This window comes from Pseudocercospora fijiensis (assembly GCF_000340215.1).
Source record: "Pseudocercospora fijiensis CIRAD86 unplaced genomic scaffold MYCFIscaffold_10, whole genome shotgun sequence".
Taxonomy (NCBI): Eukaryota; Fungi; Ascomycota; class Dothideomycetes; order Mycosphaerellales; family Mycosphaerellaceae; genus Pseudocercospora; species Pseudocercospora fijiensis.
The window spans coordinates 3,386,560-3,406,605 of record NW_006921541.1 but is presented as its reverse complement, the minus strand read 5'-3'; the positions used below and the strand labels follow the sequence as shown (position 1 = coordinate 3,406,605).

The 20,046-nt window shown below is 43.8% G+C and overlaps 6 protein-coding genes across 6 annotated transcripts; 2 read left to right on the top strand and 4 right to left on the bottom strand.

The window, feature by feature from the left end:
* Positions 1-1,173: 1,173 nt before the first annotated feature.
* On the top strand, positions 1,174-11,723 carry MYCFIDRAFT_179599 (uncharacterized protein; the record flags this gene model as incomplete). Its single annotated transcript, XM_007933656.1, has 11 exons — positions 1,174-1,179; positions 10,790-10,810; positions 10,858-10,931; positions 10,959-10,993; positions 11,024-11,114; positions 11,150-11,182; positions 11,218-11,362; positions 11,402-11,446; positions 11,484-11,512; positions 11,580-11,604; positions 11,691-11,723. The coding sequence occupies 11 exons, from the start codon at positions 1,174-1,176 to the stop codon at positions 11,721-11,723; spliced, it is 537 nt and encodes a 178-aa protein (XP_007931847.1).
* A 124-nt stretch (positions 11,724-11,847) lies between these two features.
* MYCFIDRAFT_33764 (uncharacterized protein) lies at positions 11,848-13,204 on the bottom strand (the record flags this gene model as incomplete). The annotated part of the gene is made up of 2 exons (XM_007933054.1): positions 11,848-12,520; positions 12,576-13,204. 2 exons carry the CDS (start codon positions 13,202-13,204, stop codon positions 11,848-11,850), a joined length of 1,302 nt encoding a protein of 433 aa, XP_007931245.1.
* A 625-nt stretch (positions 13,205-13,829) lies between these two features.
* Positions 13,830-14,401, top strand: MYCFIDRAFT_33244 (uncharacterized protein; the record flags this gene model as incomplete). Its single annotated transcript, XM_007933023.1, has 5 exons — positions 13,830-13,887; positions 13,937-14,007; positions 14,054-14,178; positions 14,241-14,301; positions 14,354-14,401. 5 exons carry the CDS (start codon positions 13,830-13,832, stop codon positions 14,399-14,401), a joined length of 363 nt encoding a protein of 120 aa, XP_007931214.1.
* Positions 14,402-15,094: 693 nt separating this feature from the next.
* On the bottom strand, positions 15,095-16,947 carry MYCFIDRAFT_200473 (uncharacterized protein; the record flags this gene model as incomplete). The annotated part of the gene is made up of 5 exons (XM_007933655.1): positions 15,095-15,404; positions 15,733-15,791; positions 15,858-15,957; positions 16,139-16,849; positions 16,901-16,947. 5 exons carry the CDS (start codon positions 16,945-16,947, stop codon positions 15,095-15,097), a joined length of 1,227 nt encoding a protein of 408 aa, XP_007931846.1.
* A 209-nt stretch (positions 16,948-17,156) lies between these two features.
* On the bottom strand, positions 17,157-17,531 carry MYCFIDRAFT_200472 (uncharacterized protein; the record flags this gene model as incomplete). The annotated part of the gene is made up of 1 exon (XM_007933654.1): positions 17,157-17,531. The coding sequence occupies one exon, from the start codon at positions 17,529-17,531 to the stop codon at positions 17,157-17,159; it is 375 nt and encodes a 124-aa protein (XP_007931845.1).
* A 498-nt stretch (positions 17,532-18,029) lies between these two features.
* MYCFIDRAFT_79373 (uncharacterized protein) lies at positions 18,030-19,762 on the bottom strand (the record flags this gene model as incomplete). Its single annotated transcript, XM_007933653.1, has 2 exons — positions 18,030-19,663; positions 19,717-19,762. 2 exons carry the CDS (start codon positions 19,760-19,762, stop codon positions 18,030-18,032), a joined length of 1,680 nt encoding a protein of 559 aa, XP_007931844.1.
* Positions 19,763-20,046: the final 284 nt, after the last annotated feature.

The following is a 20,046-nucleotide window of genomic DNA, read 5'->3' as shown; positions in this document are numbered from 1 at the left end:
CGGCTTCGTCTTATTATATCGCTACGTCGTTTTCTAATACTATCGGCGCTCCTAGGGCATTATTCTACGCGTTTCCCGCGCTCGGCGTATTTAGATTACTTACGTTTATCTTTCGGGGTTCTATAGGCCGCTACGAAGGGTAGACAGTTTAGAACTATAAGAAAATAGGTATATAGCAACGTATAGAATACCCTCTACTAATCGCCGTAGTAGAAAGTAGAACTAAACCGTACCTTTCTTAGAACAGGGCAGAGCGTTTACTATTAACTAGGCTACGTACGGATAGTATATATACCGAGCCGGCAACCGAGTATATCCGTACGAGCGACTAAGCTTTTCCGCGTATATACTAAGTAGGCTTTACGCTAGCGAGACAGCACCGTAGTATACGTAATAACATTATATAATTGTTATATAGGCTTGCTAAGGCATAATAGGAGACTTCACTTGCTTAGGTTCTTATATAGATCCTAAGTTTCCTAAAATCCCCTAGTTAATTTTCTTAGAATAGTAAAATATAGGACTCGGACTCCTTAGATTATTGCCTAGTAGTCCTTAGCTAATATATAGAATATAGTTGTTACTACTAGATTGTATATTCTTCTATTTTTAAAATATTAGGCTATAATACAATATATTTATTATATTGTTATTATTATACTTAAAGTATGTAGTATATAGTATTACGTATATAATGCCTAAGGCTAAAACTACGCACTTTATCTTTAGGCTTCCTATAGATTAGCCCTCTTCTAAATACATTACAGTTTATATTAAGTAGTTATAAGCCCCCTACGTTTCTAACGCGTACAATACGTTTAATACGTATTCTAATAGTTACTCCGACTACTGCGTAGCTAGCGCTCGTTACTAAAAATTGCGCCGACACTATTATCGTCGCCGCCGCCGCCCTCGAGTATTCTAGCAGGTGCTAGTCCGACTCGAGTCGGTTAATAACAATAGTGTCGGCTGTCCGCTATACTAAGACCTAGGCGCGCCTATCGGCCGCCTCTTAAGACGAGTCTATAATAGTCTCTTTCTATATTATCGCCGTCGCTGTCCGTAATAGCTCCCCCTACAACCTCTAGCGCTTATATAAGCAACATTCCTAAGCTAAAGAATAAGGAGAATTACCTATTATAGTCGTATACCGCTAAAGGCGCCCTTAAAGGTATGTCGGTCTAGCGCTATATATAAGGCACCCGCTAGCGACCCCTTTCTAAGGCCTCTAGTAAGTCTTCTAAGGAGTTTGAAGACCGCTAAGATAAATAGGACTCTAAAGATTAAATAGCACGTACCTAGATCTTTCCTAATTGTGTTAGTAACATTTAACAATTACTGCTTAGTCTGTCTATATCCTAGGAAGTATAGGACTTCCTTAAGAAGAAATACACTAGTAAAGGTAGGTCTACTAAATTTATGCTCTACTAGGAATATATTACCCTTCGGTATAATAGCAAGGACATTAAGAAGTTCTATAACGAATATAAGAAGAAGCTCGGTGCCTTAAAGGATACTAAATTAGCTATTAGTTAATACTAGGCTGTCTATATATTTATTATACAAATCGTACCGTTCTACGAGGCTTTCGTATAGATACGACGTAAGTAGATGCGCGCCTTAGAATATACTATTAACGACAGCACCCTTAACAATATTATTAGCGCGTTACTTAATAAGAATATAGCTTAATTGAACTAGGCCTAATACAATAGTTTCTTCGGTCTCTAGCGCTAGCAACTATAAGGCAATAGCAATAGCAATAGTCGAGGTAACTCGAACCGTAGCGGTCGTAGTAGCCGCGGAAATAATAATAATAATAGCAATAGTCGAGGCTGCGGTAGAAGCAACTAGAATAGTTATTAGTCTAACCGTAAGAAGTGCGCCTATTGTTAGGGGTCGCACCCTTCTAATCGCTACTATAATAAGACTCTTATCTAAAGGAGGAAGACCGACTGCGCCGTAAGTAGCAGAAGGCTAAGAAGAAGGGGGTGCAGTAATAGTAGTAGCAGCAGCGTAGACTAACTACATAGCAATAATAGCAACCCTAGCCTAGTACGCAAGGCCTATTTGCTAAGAATACACTACCCTTATTCTACAACAATCTACGTCCGGATTTAGTACCTAGTTTAGGCGGCAACTACGCCTTTAATGCGATTACTATTAGTAATACGGCATCTACAGCGCTTACTATAGCGACTCGTACTACTAACTAGGTTGTAGACTCTAGTACTAGCATGTATATAGTTAACGACCCTGCCCTGCTTCTTAAGTATAAAGGCTGTTACATTCCTATTCGGTTTAGTAGCAATACGAAGTACGTAACAATAGTAGGCGTTGCTTAGACAGAGGTAGTTAACGAGCATAGTGTTAGCAATATAAAGTTGTTAGAGATACTGTATATACTAGGTCTAGTAGCTAACCTCCTATCTACTAAGAAGCTAGCCGATAAGGGCTGTTTCTATCGGAATAACAAGCGTGTTCTGTTTACTATTATTAACGGCTCTAAGGTTACTATTGCTTAGATATACCGAAAGAATAGTCTCCCTTATCTATATATACTAACCTCTAGTCTAGATAGTAAAGTAGTTGCCCTTTTATTAAAGAAGGGGGTGCCTATAGGCACTATAGATAAATAGCATCTACGATATAGCTATATTTATTACCGCAAGCTGCTAAGAATAGAATCTGAGGGTTAGATTATTATTACTAGTGCTAAGAAGGACTTCCGCAACTGCATTGCCTATCGTATAGCTATATTATATAAGGAATACAATCGGCTGCCGCGCGTACGACTATCTACAATCTATTATATTGTCTATATAGATGTAGTTACTATTACTAACCCTAGTCTATTATAGGAACGCTACTTTACATTGTTTATATACGCTAAGTTAGCCTATCGATACGAATATACTAGCTTACTAAAGTTAGGGGCTATAGTAGCTATTAAGGATTATCGTATATACGTCCGTATACAAACTAGCTATTCGATCCTAATCTACCGCCTCGATAGAGGGGGTAAATACGGCGGAAATCAGCTATTAAGCTAGGCTCGTAATTAGGGCATTATACTACAGGTTACAGCACCTTATTCTTCTACTTAGAATAGCCTAGCTAAGGTTAGCAACTATATCGTATATACGACCGCTCGGAAGATAATGCTCTATACGAATTTACTAAAGGCCCTATAGCCGTATGCAGTTACTACTGCTATATAGATAGATAGATATTTCATTTGCCTATTGTAGTGCCTTTCGGCCTATGTAGGTCTGTTTCTATATATTGTTTTAGGTAGGAAACCAACTTAGTTAGTAAAAACCTCCCTCCTGTCCTATTTACAAGTATTGATCTTCCTTGTTTTCTTATTCTCCTTCCTCTAGGGTATACTAGTGTTATAGTTGTTACCCTCTAACTACCTTGCCTACTGCCCTACCCTTCTTTCCCCCTCTTCTTCCCTCCTTCTTATCTACTCCTTAGTTTCCCTTACTAGTGCGAATTGTTGTACAAATCCCTGTTTAATAATCTACTTTACTATCCTCTTTAGGTCTTCTTTGCTCTAGATTAGCTTATCGTATTCCCTTTCTATTGCTTTTAGTCTCTAATCGCTTCTGCCTTCTAACTATTAAGGGTAGACTAGCAGCATATACTTAGGGTTCTGAGATTGGTAGCTATATTAGTAAGCCCTGCTTTCAATTCCTAGGACGTTTCTTCTAAATAGGTAAGATCTGAATCTAATGTATTTAGATCTAATTTAGATAGCTAGGCTTGCCTCGGCCCTATTTAGGTCCTTATAGAGTTAGTAGTTATATTAACCAAATTTGATTAGTACCTTTAGGGTTCCTAGTCTAACTTGTGTTTTGTTCTATTCCTACTCCTATAGGTATCTAGCAATTGATTCTGCTAGGCTTTGTTTCTCTCCCTTTAGTTTGTCTTCCTTTAGCCTTATATTTAGTCCTTAAAGCTCTTTCTCTAGCATTTCTCTTATTAAGACTCTATATTGCTCTAGGTCTTTAACTTTCTAGGGAGTTATTTGTAGTCTGTCTCGCCTCCTAGTCCTAATGTACTAGGCTTTTATCTTGTCTAGTACCTTTTAGATAGTCTATTAGGCTAGGTATTCTATTATCTTTGCTGCATATTAGTGTCTTAGTCCCTTGAAGTATTATTTGACTAGTAGGATCCCTAATTCTATTTCTACTACCCTTGTTAGTATAGTTTTGTATACTCCTAGGATTTTCTTTAGGCTTTAGGTTTGGGACCTACTAACTAGTTGTTTAATCCTCTTTAGTGTTTTCTCCTAGGCTATCTATATCTATGCTCTATATAGCATTGCTAGTTTAACAATTGCTTTGTATATAACTTTAGCTTTCTCAAATATAGCCCCCTATATAGAGGCTGTAAGCCTATTAATAGATTGTATGTTAGCATCTGCCCTCTACTTTGCCTTCTTTACTTATAGTCCCTAATTTAGTTTTAGATCTAGCTAGATCCCTAGTACCCTAAGCTCTGCTAATAGTTGGGTTTCAAAGCCTTAGATAGTGATTAATTGCTTTATATTATAGGTTGATTTAGCCTTACTAAAGTGGATAAGCTAGTACTTTTCTAGGGCGAATTTTGCTCTATGCCTCCTTGCCTATTTTTTATACTCCTAGTGCTTCTCTTCTAGGATCTTACAGTTAGTTTCTATTGTCTTAGACTAGGCTAGGATGTTCGTATTATCTACAAACCCTAATGCTAATGTGTTTTTTAATTCTAGGAGTAGGAGTAGGTCTACTATAAAGATAAGGAAGAGGATTAGGGAGAGTATTGATCCTTAGGGGATTCCCTTTTCAGTTAGCATTGGGTCTAATTTGAATTTGCCTAGAATAAGCTATATTAATCTTTCCTATAGGAAGGACTAGATAAATTGGACTATCTAGTTTAGTATAGCTTTCTATTTAAGTATATATAGGAGCCTTTTATAGGAGACATTATTAAAGGCTCCTAAGATATTAAGGGAGAGGAGGGTTGCTACCTAGTTTTAACTATAGTGCTAGATATACTTAATCTGTTCTATAATTAGTTCTATAGCTGTTAGTGTTAACCTCTTCTTTCTTCCTCCTATCTAGCCTTTAGGAAGGATATTCCTTTCCTCGGTAAAGGTTGTTAGCCTTTTAGCGACAATTTTTTCTAGCACCTTACCTATTGTATTAAGTAGGGCTATTAGTCTATAGGCCTTGAGCTGTATATAGTCTTCCTTCTAGGGCTTCCTTAGCACTACTGTTAGGGATTTCCTAAATAGTCTTAGGTAGTGTCCTAGTACTAGGCTTTGTAAAAAGATATTAGCTAGTGCTAGGGCTAGCCCCTTCCTATATGCTTTTAGAAGTTTGTTATAGATCTTGTCTTCTCTTAGTGCCTTATTGCCTAGAATTTTCTTTAGGATCTTTTTAATGGTTTCGGGTTTAACCTAGGTGTCTCTTAGTATACCTAGTAGTAGAGTCTCTTGTTCTATCTCCCTTATGTCTAATAGGTCTGCTTATACTTTTCTATAGAAGAAGTGTTAACCTAAGGCTCTTGCTTTCCCTTCTATTGTAGTCTGCATTTGTCCTTGTTAGTCTATAATGTCCGGGAATTATAGTAGCATATCCTTATCCTATTTAGGTCTCCTTACCTATTTAGCTATCCTCTATATCTCTTCTAGTTTCTTTATAATTATTCCTATTATAGATCTCTATTCTTGTATCTTGTCTTTCTTAATCTAGATCTTCTTTTCCTAATAGGCTTTGTTGTAGTTGTCCTATGCTTCCTAGATATAGGTTTATATTTACTGCCTCCTAGCCTTCCTTACTACTTTAACCTTCCTTATACATTTACTAGTCTAGTATAGTTACTAGTATAGTGAATGTTTCTTTGCTAAGGTATGCTTTCTAGCTACCTGTTTTAGGATTCCTATTAGTTCTTCTACTGCTTTGTTAATGTCCTCTAGCCTTAGTAGGTGCTTTGTTAAGAGTTCCTCTAGTTTTAGGTCCCTTTCTAGTTCCTCCCTAATCCTGCCCTATTAGGTACCCTTTTAGTTAAGCTTCTCCTCTAGTTCCCTTTCCTAATTAGCTTAGACATTCAGTTTAATCTATACCGGGAAGTGGTCTAATAATTCTTCTAGTTCCTAGTTAATCCTATATCTTATAATCCTATTCCTAATCTAATATAATGCAAAGTATAGGTCTAGTGTGCTACTGCTTCCTCTTGCCTCCTAAGTAATTAGTCCCTTTAGGGTAACAATTTCTATTTCTTCCCTCTCTAATATGTTAATTAGTCTTCCTACTAGGAAGTAGTAAGCTAGGGTAAAGTCTAAGCCCTAGAGGGGGTAGTAGAGGTTGAAATCCCTAAGTAGGATTTAGTAGGTGTTCCCCTAGATAACTCTAGGTAGTCTTTCTAGGGTTTTTAGTTAGGTACTGCTTCTTAAGTCTAGTAGTAGGTTGTATATGCAGTAGACTTAGAGTGTACCTTAGGATGTCTCTACTTAAACTAATGTTAGGTCCCTATCCTCCTATAGTATAGCCTGCTAGGTTTCTGTATCTATCTCCTTACTAATATAGATACATATCCTTAGGGCTCCCTAGTTGTAGATAATTAGGTAGTATCTTAGGTCTTTAACTATTACTAGTCTCTTTGTATATAGGTTGAGCTAGGGCTCTTAGATTGCAATAATGTAATATTCTTTTAGGTTTAGTACTTAAAGGAAACTCCTCTATACCTTGTCTTTACTCTTGTTAACATTGTACTATATAATATTCAGTAATGTTGTAATGTTTATTAGGTTTTATCTATATTATTTCCCTATATAATTTCCTTTAGTCTTCCCTTACTTTAGACTAATATTTAACTGAGCTTTGTCTGCCCTACTTCCTTTCCTGCAATGTTAAGGTATCTTAGTCTCCCTAGTTGCTAGTGATTCTCTTATGCTAGTAAGGCCCTGAATGTAAACCTATTATCTTGTCTAGACCTCTTTTGTAGCACTTAGCTAGGTTGCTTCTGTACCTAGCTGCCCTAGCTTGTTATATATCTTTTTAGTATATTGATTCTGGCTTCCTTTGCCTTCCTCGCTACCTGTATTCTTACTAGGTATTCCTTCGCTTAAGAGGGGTGTCTTTTAGTATAGCATACATATCTTACTTCTCCCTTATATGCTTTGCATTCTTTAACCTAGTAATCCCCTATATAATAGGAGTAGGTGTTAGTTGTCTTTATATACTTAGCTACTAAGTGTCTATAGTGTTAACATTTGAAGCACTGCATTATCCTATAGGTGCTTCTATATATCTCTGTTTCTAATCTCTTATAGTCCTAGAACAATCCCTAGTCTAGCACTATATTAGCTTGCTCTATACTCCCTACCTAGATGATTAGGGAAGACTGCTTCTTAGTCTCTTCGATTTTCCTTTTAATCTATACTACTTTTGTAATCTTTAGGCCTAGGCATATAGCTTGGTTTTATCTCTATAGGCTCTTAATATCCTGTTCTTCCTTAAAGCTTCTTGTTATACTATAGGCTATAATTATAAATTGCTGTTAGGAGACCTTTGCTGTTTTCCCTATCTTAGTTGTCTATTCTTTATGTATTTCTAGCTTCTTTTTGTCCTGCTCTTGTACTATAAACAGCTTAATTACCCCTTTTCCTTCGTTTCTAGCCCTAATTACCTCTTTAACTGCGATTCTTTCTACAATCTCTTTCCCTATAAGTCCTTAGATTTCCTTTTGCTCTTATAGGTCCGTAATGTAGACTCTAACTACTATCCTCGGGGGTTTTAGCGCCTCCTAACTAGCTACTACTGCCTAGGTGCGGTAGTTTAGGCTTATTTCCTATTGTTTCTTCGTAATCTTTGCTGCGACTGTATTAGCTACCTTTGTAATTACGTAGCTTGCCTAGTTATAGATTGCTTTCAGTCCTCTAAGGAGTTCTAAGATCATTATCCTGTATACCCTCTTAGGGGTTCTTCTATCTTCCGCCTTTAGTACCTCCTCTGCCCTAGTATATAGTACTTTCTATTCGTCCTCCCTTCCTTCTTAACTGTCTTCCCTTCGTTTCTAATTGTTCGCTGCCATTTTTTTTTCTTTTTATCGAGGATCGGTTACTACTGCTATATAGGTCCTTAATATTACTCCTAGAACCTTAGAAGGTCTTAGCCCCTATGCTATTGTAGCTAGGGAGCTTAATTAGTCTCGAAAGCAGCTACGCCTTTAATATCTTCGTGCCTATAGCTATACTACTATTATATATAATTACGGAGTTGCTTATAGAAAGAAGATAGATAGTAGAGGCCTTGTTAGCAAGCTAGTCGGCTATGCTAAGGACTTAGTAGACTTAGGAAAATATATAATTTACCTCCCTAACTAGTATAAGGTTATTCTATTAAAGGATGTCTAATTTATTAAGACGGCTAGTAAGCTATTGCTTCTAGAGGGCATGAATCTATACGCTAATCCTAACGACCTAGCTAAGGACGAGTTTGTTATACTCGAGTCTATTATGCCGGCTCTGTTCAATTCTATAAGTAACGAGGCACCGCTACCTTAGGAAGCTGCTAGTATTGTTTAGCATATTCTAGCTTAATAGGAAGATGCTCTAGAAGAACTAGCTTAGGAGGTAGCTAATGAAGTCGCTAATCTATTACCGCTCGAGGATAACCTGCCGACTATTTAACCTCTAAGTAATAAGGATAGTTTCTAATCCGCTAAGGAGTAGCCTATATATAATCTGTAGGCTAAGAAAGGTGAGCCTAGTTAGTTGCCTAAGTTTAAGCGGCTAACCGAGACTAGTAGTCGTTCTATACGCAAGATACGAAGCAATAAGAGCGCTCGTAAACTGTTACGTAGTTACCTAGCTAATATAGGCGCCTATCGCAAGGAGCGCCGCACCCTTGCTAATATGCTAATAGCCTATATAAAGGGCTTTATAGCCGCCTGCTATATTGCTAAACAGAAGCCTAACGATGCTATTCCAATTCCGAAGAGCTTTAAGGCCGCTAAGGAGTCGTAGCACTAGCCGTAATAGAAGGAGGCCTATAAAGCTAAATACAAGTTATTAATAGACAACTATATATAGGTATACGTTTCTCGGCTAGAAGTACCTAGAGGTCGCAAGGTTGTCCGTAGCCGATAGGTATTTACTATTAAGCGTAACGCTAATAGTAAGGTAAGCCGGTTTAAGGCTCGATAGGTTGTCTATAGCTTTATATAGATTAAGGGACAGGACTATAATAAAACCTATGCGGCTGTCGCTAAGCTATCTACGCTGCGAGTACTATTTAGCCTAATTGCTTATTACGACCTAGAGGCTAAGCAATATAACATCCTAACAGCCTTCCTTAATACGCTTATCGGTAATAAGTATAAGATCTACGTTAAGCAGCTACATAGCTTTAAAGACCGTAGTAGCAAGAATATAGTCTGTCTATTACTAAAGGCACTATATAGTCTAAAGCAGTTACTAATGCTATAGTACGAAGAGCTTCGAAAGTACCTAAAGAGCCTAGACTTTGTACCGATAGTAGCTAATGTATATGTGTTTAAACACCTTATTAGCGGGTCTATTATCGTTATCTACGTAGATAATATAATTATTATCGCCTACACTCTATTAGCACTAGAGGTAGTAGCTTAGTTGCTAAAGGACCGTTTTAATATACGAGAGTTAAGCGACCTATACTACTATCTCGGTATACGGATTATTCGTAACCGCGATTAGCGTACTATTTACGTCGTTTAAGATGCCTATTTAAATAGGCTTAGTAAGAAGTATAGCATACAGGGCCGAGTAGCTCCTACTATACTAATAGTATCTCGATACGTTAAGATATCGATTTAGTATACACCTAAGGGCTATACTACTAGCGCTGCCTTTAAGACTTAGTATTAGGAAGGTGTTAGTAAAGCGCTATAGCTAGCTATAATTACACGACCTAATGCTTGCTATACTATAGGCCTACTATTACGATACATTTCTAACCCGACTAAGGAGTACTATGCCGCGCTTCTTTAGCTTATTAAGTACCTAGTTAGCACTCTAAGCCGTAGCTTGTACTTCTAAGGTATACAGAATAAGAACGAGCTTAACTTTGTTAGATACTGTAACGCTTCCTAGGCTAATAATCCGATTACTCGTCGCTCTATAGGAGGCTTCTACTTTACTATTACCGGCGGACCTCTATTATATAAGTCTAGCCGTTAGACGCTTATTATACTATCGTCTATAGAAGCCGAGTATGTTTAGTTAATAACTAGTGCGAAGGAGGCTATTATACTAGCTCGGTTGTTAGAGGAAATTAGTTACAAGGGTACTATTAAGCCTATTATACTATACAAGGATAATTAGTTAGTAATCGCTATTACTTAGTTAACGAGTGTCGATAGCTATACTAAGTATATAGACGCTAGAGTCTACTATATCTATAAGAAGATCGCTAATAGTATAGTCGCCGTTACCTAGATTAGTATATACGACTAGATCGCTAATAGCTTTACTAAGCCGCTTAATAAGCTTAAGTATAGTCGCTTTGTTTAATAGTTAAACTTAGTAGATTATAAGGCTGCTATTAAGAGCGCCGCTTAGCCTGCTACTAAGTACTAAATAGATGGTTTCATTGTACTAGCTTACCGGCCTCTAATTAGCTAGCTAATAGTACCCCGGGGGTAGCATTAATCCTAGGTCGGCGATATGTTTGTTCGTTTATTTGTTAGATTGCTTTGTTACAATAGCCTAAAAGTAGTCTAGTTGTTTCTATACCTAATACCCTTTGTTTGCTTTGTTTAGCCACACACACGCGATAAGGGGGTGACTTGAAGTGTGTAGCATATAGTATCACGTGCATGATGCCTGAGGCTGAAACTGCGCACTTCATCTTTGGGCTTCCTGCAGATCAGCCCTCTTCTGAATACATCACAGTTCACATCAAGTGTTACTGTGCTAGTAGACAATTAAGCTATCTCCAAGCTCTGTATTCGCTTGGAGCATGCAGTCTCGCAGGAATGCTGACAACCTGCTAAGGTGGCGGTATAATCCAGGTTCATAGGACGACTTTGTCCAAAAGCATTGTCGCTGGTGTATTACAAGATGCATGCGCCCGCCACTCTCTACCGTCTTGCCTATCTTGGCAACAACAAGGCAGACAAGGCAGCATGAGGGCTTTCGAGATGAGATCACGCAGTCTCGTCTGGCAACGCTTCTCGACTTGATCGAAGCTGCTCCGTCATGGCCGACCTTGCTGGGACGATCGTCACTTTCGTGGACATCTCCATAAGGCTGGTCAAGTTTATTCACGAAACCAAGAAAGGCGCTGATGCCGTCGACGATGATTGGCTTCAGCTCGGCCGCGAGATGCAAAGAGTAGCAGACTATAGTAAGGCCATCCGCAATGTCTTCTAGAAGGAGTTCAAGGAGAGTGGCAAAGCGAAAGATAATAATACGACTGTGAATATATAGCAGAGGCTGTCTTCAATCCTTAAAGACTCTCAATTCATTCGATCAAAATACAGCGTAAGCTTATAGAAATCAAAGGCGAGGACGGCTCTTCTACGTTCGACAGAGTGAAAAGGCATTTCAGGAAGCTCTCCAAAGAGGGCGACTTTGTGAATTGTATTACTTTAATAACAAGTCTATAAGCACTGCTAGTACGGTATACGAAGGCACCAAATTTGTTGATCGCGCGGGATAGCTGGCAAACAACCGATCCAAAGGAGTATCATAAAATTCGGCGCTATCTGGCGCGTTCTAAAGTCATACAGCAGCAACACCACTCGAACGCTCATCGCTCATAAGCCTCATGCTCCAGCGAAAAACGCCATCTCTGCCTGTATGTCCAATTGCCAGCTCTACGCGCCCTCACTACCAAACTCCTTCGTCCATTCCGCATTCCGATTGAGATCTTCCTGACTCACAGTCGGCCGCGAGGCCTTGATCGCCTTCACGAAATCCTTCACCTGCAATGGAGGCTCAAGCAGTTGATCCGTCTCGACCTGCGTCCAATTCATCTCGATAGCACCAGGATCTCCGGGACTGCAGGGCGTGAGCTTCTCCTGTCCATCAACTTCCACCTTCTTGTAATGTGTCGCGGTTTGAATCTTTCGTACAGGCTGCATCAGCGCGTCTTGCACGGCGATCGAGATGTCAGATCCGGAGTAGCCTTCGGAGTATTTCGCTAATGTCCGATAGTCGTCTGCTTGCAGTTCGCAGGGTGTAGATCCAACCGCCAGTTCGAACATTTTCATTCGAGCGGGTTGATCGGGCAGGGAAATGTGTACTCTTCGCTGGAAACGCCTTCGGATAGCTGCATCGAGTTGCCAGGGAATGTTTGTTGCGCCAAGAATCAGAACACCTTTCGAGTCGCGTCCCACACCATCCATTTGGACGAGTAGTTCGGTCTTGATTCTTCTTGATGCTTCGGACTCGCCTTCGCCTCGAGGACCACAGAGGGCATCGATTTCGTCAATGAAGATAATTGAAGGTTTGTTTTCGCGAGCAAGATTGAAGAGCTGCTTCACGAGACTGCGATATAAGGTCAGCCTATACACATAAATTCATGGCAACGTTCCGTGTTTACCGTTCGGACTCTCCCATCCACTTTGACACCAAATCTGACGAGGATACTGAGAAGAAAGTGCTATTTGCTTCCGTCGCAACCGCCTTTGCCAAGTATGACTTTCCTGTACCGGGTGGACCATATAATAGAATTCCCTTCCAAGGCTGTCGCTTTCCGGTAAAGAGATGTGGAAACTTTATGGGCAATATGACCGCTTCCTTAAGCGCCTCTTTCGCACCCTCCAGACCTGCCACATCTTCCCACTTGATGTTGGGCTTGTCTGTCAATATTGCGCCTTGCAGAGCACCTCTGAGCTTCTTACTGTCTGCGTCCTGCTCATCACCATCGTCGTTGCCTTTCCCGGACCCATTCGACGCCTTGCCGTTAGCACCCATCGCCGCCGGTTTTCGTTTCCCATCCTGTTCTGCCAAATGATTCTTCAGCTTCTCCGCTCGCTCCATATATTCACCGGCCTTCTGCCGTATCATCTCTTTCGACTTCTGGTTCTTCTCCCATTTCAGTGCCAGCATGAAGAGCTCCAGCGCTTGGTAGTATGCTTGATATGCCTTCTCATATTCGCCTGCAGTGTCTTGTTCAATTGCTTTCTTCACTTGTTCGATCGCGCGGCCGAGAAAATCAGTATTCGACATGCTGGGCGGCGGGTGCTGCTTTCAGCAGCGGTGATGATGGAGGAAGCTCTTGTTTTGGCTGTTCGGTGGAAGCAGGCAGATGTTGGTATGCTTGGCGCCGAGCGATATATGTAGATACCTCTAGCGGAGTCTCTTGACTTCTGCAGCGGCGTTTGGGCCAGCGATGGAGGAGATGTACTGTTGTGTTTCTTGCAGAGCCGAGACCAGCTTTGGCGGTCGAGCGAAGCGCGATCGCGGGGCAACCGAAGTGGAAGGAGCAACCAGGCGGAGTGACGAAAGTCGTGTTCACGAAATAATGTACCTGGTCATGACATGAACAGAATGGAGTCTGGTGAATGGTATTGACATTGTTCAGGGCAAGAAGGATGAGTCTGAGCTTTTTGGATCTTCGTCGAGCCGTTTACAAGGCCAAACCACTTTCTCAAATCGTGACCGTGAGCCGGGAACCGCGATATCTGGCATTCATGTGACAGCGTGAACCCTTGCTACTTTTCGACTTCATCTCATCGTGCTCCCATCGACACGCATCCAAGTCTACTGCTGTATCCGCGATTAAACCTCCGACATATGTTGCAGTAGCCGCTTCAAACCAAGCTCGTCTCGACCTGCGCTCCTCATCATCACGATGGCCGAGCGAGCAAAACTCCAGGCACTTTCCGACGAGTACCAAGACCTGCAGACTCGTATGTACCACAGTTCTTGAAGTACTAAACATGTCTGATCATTCCTTAGAGCTCACTACTCTTGTCTCCGCACGTCAAAAGCTCGAATCACAGCAACAGGAGAACAAGGGAGTGCAGAAGGTACGCTCCTTCATGTCAGTAATATCCCGTTATCTAACGACTTCAGGAATTCCACTCTCTCAAAGACGATGCCAAAATCTACAAATTGGTCGGGCCAGTGCTGTTGAAGCAAGACACGACCGAAGCCAAAACCACAGTTGATGGCAGACTGGAGTACATCGAGAAGGAAATGTGAGCGGAAAAGCTGCCCGTCTCCATCGCTTTGACTCCCGAATCTGACACTCGTCTGAAAGTAAGCGAATAGAATCCAGCATCAAGGACATACAGGACAAGAGTGAAGCCAAGAAGACCGAGGTATGTGCATCTATCATGTATTTCAACCTTGAACCCGCTCTAATAATGACAGATTCTGCAAATTCAGACCCAAATGCAGCAGATATCAGCTTCTGCTTGAATGCGATCAAGCCTCTTCATCACCCAAAGCCCCAAACATGGTGCGGGACGCGAAATTTGGACGAGACGGCGTGCTCGTCTCACTCTCACCTAATTCGATATGAGTCGAACAAGTTTCCGTCTCCGAGGGCGTGTAACAGGCACTGTCTGCGCTCTCGGATGCACTGCGCTCTCTCGCGCGTGAAAGCCAACTTGACACACTGGGTTCCTTCTTGGCTGTAGTGCTATCAAGAACCGATGGAAAGGCAGCTGCAGCTGAGAACCTACGTGGCCGAGCGCTTCCAAACTCCCACCGGCTTTCTGAGACCAAGGCGTTCGCTGCAGACGCTCGGCGAGGCCTGTCCAGTGGAGCGAGTTTCCGCGGAGTGAGTCGATCAACTTCTAGAAATAGCTCCGCTACCGCGCTGTTCAGCTGCAATTGAATAGCCCTTTTGTCATTGCCGTGCCGATGCATAAGTCCTCTGATGATATGTAGGAAGTCCGGCGGAAGCAGTTCCTCAACCTCTTCAGTTTCCAAACACGTGAGACACGCCAGTCTTGCTGCCCACGCCCATAGAATCACCTTCCAAATTGGCTCTCTCGCCATCCATAGCGCTTCCGATCTCGGAAGATTTGTCTTGTCCGGGCCCATGATTTGTTCGACAAACGCCTTCAGAATGGCCGCGGCGAAGCGATTGTCTCCAATATACACCGCCTAGGCGTACCATTTCGCGAGGTGGACGTATACGGGTAGCTCTTCCTTCTCATGTGGCCATATGTCGCTTTGTGTATGCAGCGCTTCTGGCGTGATGACTCCGCGCTCTAGCCACTGGATCCATGGTGCAAAACACTCGGGACGAGCAGAGATGATGCACCAGTCGCGGAACGAAGGCCATGAGCGAAAGATCGGCGAGTCGCTTTTAGTGACAGTCGAGCGAAGGACGGTGAAGCGCTTCCAATGAGGCCATTGGTACTGAGGCGTCGATGGTGTCTTTACGTAGACGAAAACGATGTCTTGAGTGAGACTGTAGCGCAAAATCAGTGACAGCCAAACTCCCAGTGCCAAGAAAGGAACCATACATGTCAGTCGATTTGATGTCGCTTCCGCGAGTGAACGCCATTATCAATACACTGTTTGCGATGCAACGTGTAGAGAGCGAGTGGGCAGGCGGAAACGAAGTGTATTAGAGCTCTTCGAAGTAAGTGGCGGGTGCGAATCGTGAAGCAGCAACTCCGTTCGAGCGGTGGAACTGAGCCTTCCACATTGCAGACCGACTGTGCTTCTTACCATAAGAGTGCGGAGCGAATCAACGAAAATTTATCAGGACCGACGGGAACTTCTCAGACACGCACGTTTCTGGGCCCATGCAAGCAACACGAGAAGCTGATCGCGCGAGCAAAACTTTACGTTCCTGTGAGAGGCATTCTTCTAAGGAAGTCTCTTGATGTGAGGTCTCCTCGTAAGGAGCATTCCGTACCTGTACCTTCTGAAAGTCTGAGGCTTGCAGGATTTCAGCCCAGACGACGCCGGTTCTCGATCTTATCATTGCTCTCTCGCACGGCTCGTTCGCAGCATGGCTGTGAGAGCTTCAGCTGTTCATGGACGCAATCTTTTGCCTGTTCTCGATCCTCAACTCGACGAGCTCTGCCGCGACTGCAGAATGAAATGTGTCGTTCGTGCATTGGAAGATTGCCGCAAGCTGTTCTGCTTGTAGTAATGAATAATGCTCGTGGAGGGTACCTCATCCTCTTACCCTACTCCTTCCGCTGCCTCTTCGCCGCTGGCCCTCCAGCATAGCAGACCTCCTCACTTCCATGCTGGTGGAAGTCGCATGCGTTATCTTCAGCCAGTCGTTTCGAGGCCGAACGCAGAGAACGTGCATGCAGCTGAGCATTCTGGCGCTTGCACAGGTCCGCGAGGAAGGTTGGAGAAAGTCCCTCCTGGATCTTTTCAAGGTGTGATGAGCTGTCCTGCGTTGCGTACATCTCGACAAAGATCTCGTGCAGTTTACTTGGGGGCTTCAGATCGCGGCTTGGGTCTGCGTCTGGATGGTAAGCGAAGTTGATGCAGTTCTTACCCACCAAGATCAGCTCCCCGGCAGCCTTGCTTGACTCCATCCTAGCAAGCATGGCGCTGATCGCAGCGTCTTGAAATCCTGATATGCCGTACTTCTTTCCAAAGTACCATAATAAAGTGAGCAGCTCATACTCCTTGTCTTCGATGCGTTCGTCCCACACAGGAACTTGAGTGTCTTCTGAGGCAAGTGTTCCTGTGTTGAGCCAATGAATATAATGCTTTACGCATTCGTAGGTGCCCACACATTTGTGAATCCGCACATGAGACACTGCTTCATCTCCCAGTTCCTGTTTGAACCACTTCGATGTCTCACAGAGGAGCTTCCGCTTGACGAAATGGTGGGCTGTGGTGGCGTCGTAGCTGACTGTGACTTTGACAAGCTCTTCCGTTGCGCTGATAATGCTGTTAGTGAAGTCATCTCTTGTTCGTTTTGTCAGCACTCACTCTTCCAAACTGGAGTATGGTCGTCGTATGCTTGATACGTTCGCCATTTCCAATCGTCAATCAGTAGTATGGCCTCCGTATTTGTGAATGGCTGGTAAATACACAGGTTTCCGGAGTTGATGTAATTGTCGTGGATGTGTGAAGCTCTGAGCTTGGTCTATAGCCAACAATGAAGTGAAGTTTCTCACATCGACTTGGACCGTGCATCTGGTGGACTTATCCTCACTTTCTTCGCGATCGTCTTCCTCACACAACATCACTTGTCCACTCTTCCAACCTCCTCAACTCCAACACCGACACAAACACCAACATCACCAGCACCAGCGACACAATGACGACTCCAGAAACATCTTCGCCAGCGCGCGACACCATCGCAGAGATGCAACAAGCATTGTGCGATCAAGGAAAGGAGATAACGCTCCACGGAGATCTTTGCAAAGAAGTCGAAGAGATCAAAAAGGACTTCCCGGGCGAGGACAGCGATGTGCTCAAGATGATTTACGAGGAAGAAGCCTTCGAGGAGATCGGCATGAAACGTCTCGCGACCTGGCTTGTGAATATGAAGAACCATGTCCTCGCACTGGTGAGAATTCTCAGACCGGAAATGTAGGAGATTCTGCGGACTGATCATGATTGTGCTTTAGAAATTCCACGAGCTTCGCGTCCTCACCGGCCTCCGCGTTAACAGTCAAGGCAATGTGCTGTCCTACGAGGGCAAACCTATCGGCAGGCTTTGCTGTGGCGATCGAGACCTGGCGGTCGGCGCTACGGTTGGGGAGAGGGGTGAGGTCTTTGATAAGCAAGGAGAGTACTTGGGTCATGTCGTCCTGCTCGAAAGCAAGGCTGCTCAGCGAGCTTACGAGGACATGATGGAAGAGTGAGGAGCTGGCACAGCAATGCAGAAAGCCCGGGCTGTCGACTTCGGAATGATAGGTCTGCTCGCACATCAGTCATATACGTGAGGAAGTGAGAATGCATATACGCAAGGGAAGCAGAGAGAAGATACTAAGCGTGAACATGGTCCTGGAGACCTCTTCCTTGGGCAAGCATCTAGTACAGCTTTTGCGCCGCAGGCTATGCACAAGATGTACACGTCACTGCTCTTTCAAATTATTTTTCATGAATTCCATTATCTTCCACGCATTGGCATGCCACGGCCTCTGCCTCGCATCGCTCGCTGTGCTGCTCCGGGCGGCAGGCCTCTCGCTGGCGCTTGGGGCTGCTGTGATTCCTGGTTTTTGATCGTCTCGTCTACACTCAGAATCAAGCAGCTAGCTTCGATGGCAGCTTGAATGGCGTTGATCTTAACAAGTGCTGGTTCCCACACGAAAGCCTCCAGGTTGTCCCGAATGCCCTCATGATCGAAGTCGACACCTGCCCAAGTGTTGCCTTTCCGGTGCTCTACCCGCAGTCTGTTGAGGATATCCGTAGCGTCGAATCCAGCGTTATCGCATAGTTGTCTCGGGATGACCTCCAATGCCTTAGCAAACGACTTGATGATACTCTGCTGCTTGTGCGGCACATTCTTATCCGCGAAGCCGTGCAGGTATGCTGAGACCTCCATCTCACATGCGCCACCACCGGCCACGATCGTCTGATTCTTGATTGCACGCTTCACAATCATAATTGCATCGTGAAGACTTCGCTCGACTTCCGCGATGAACTGCTCAGCACCGCCACGAAGCACAAGTGTGCAAGTCTTGGCACCTGGACAGCCTTCGAAGAAGTTGAACCGCTCACTTCCTGTTTGACGCTCCTCGAAGATCTCGCAGGTACCAAGGTGATGTGGCTGGAGGTCGGAGCAGGTGGATTGAACGCTGGCGCCTGTCGCTTGGCACACGCGCTCGAGGTCGTCTGATGAAACGCGACCAGCGCAGAAAACGTCTCGGTCGGCAAAGTACTGTGTTGCAAGATCGCCAATTGGAAGTTTCGAGAGAACCACCTTTGCGCCAGTCTTGTAAAGCGCCTCCATCTTATCGTAGATGATCTTCCATTCCGCATCCACGATGGCCTGATATTCCGATACCTGCTCCACACGCACTTCTGCATTGTCCTTCTCGCTCTTCAATTCCAGCTCGACGTTCAAGCACACGATCTTTGGGTTCTTGAAAGATTTCGGTTGTTGCTCGAATCCGGCATATGAGAAGGTCTTCTTGAAAGCAACGCCGTTTACGAACAGCGAATCTTGCAGTGCACCACCGGTAATCTTCTTGATGCCAATGAGCTTCTCGTTCAGGTCGTCCTGGTCAAGAGAGAGAACGGCATCAACGACCATCTTGGTGAAGAAGTCAGAATTGCGGTGGATGAGCTTGCTGCTCATTGCCGTTGCAGCCAGTTTTCTGAGTGTTTCCCGCTGGTTGCCCTCGCTCGTGCTGACTGCAATTTCCTTGATCTTGTTCACAGCCATTGTGCCGGCTCTCCGTAAGCCCTTGATGATGACCTGGCTACTCACACCCTGCTCCACGTGCTCCTTGATCTCCTTCAGAAGTTCTCCTGCCAGAACCACGACTGAGGTGGTTCCGTCTCCGACTTCTGCATCTTGTGATCGCGCAATATCTGTGAGGATTCGGGCTGCTGGATGCACGATATCGAGAAGCTTCATGACCGTTGCGCCATCGTTCGTGATTGTCTGCTTGCCATTCTCGTCGACTAACAAGAGGTCACCACCGTAGGGACCTAATGTGCTCTTAATGGTTGACTGAACTGCCAAGCAGGCGTTGATATTTGAGATGATCTGTCCGCGACCCTGTGACTGGTCCGTTCCTTTGCATAATCAGCCTGTGCCTTCTGAATGTGGTGTGCCCATTTCTGCCTACCCTCTTTCAGGACGATGATTGTTGGCGTCTGCCCGCCGAACGACATGGCGAAAGTCCTTCACTTGGTTCTTCTCAATCCGGCTAGTATTTACTTGAGCTCCAGGCAGTGCGCTTGAGTACAGATTGGTGAGTGAAGTGCTGCAAATGCGGTCGTCTAATGTGTTTCGCAGAGCTTCGGCGCGTGTCTCGATTTCTGGAAAAGTCGTGTCGCGAAAAGGAGGAAGGTCGGCCGAGAAGTGCTGCCTCAGGCTCTCTCGGTCTCGGATTTGCCTTGACATCGCCTCCCCTTGCATCCACGAACTCATACTGCTTTTCGTCGTGAAGTACAAC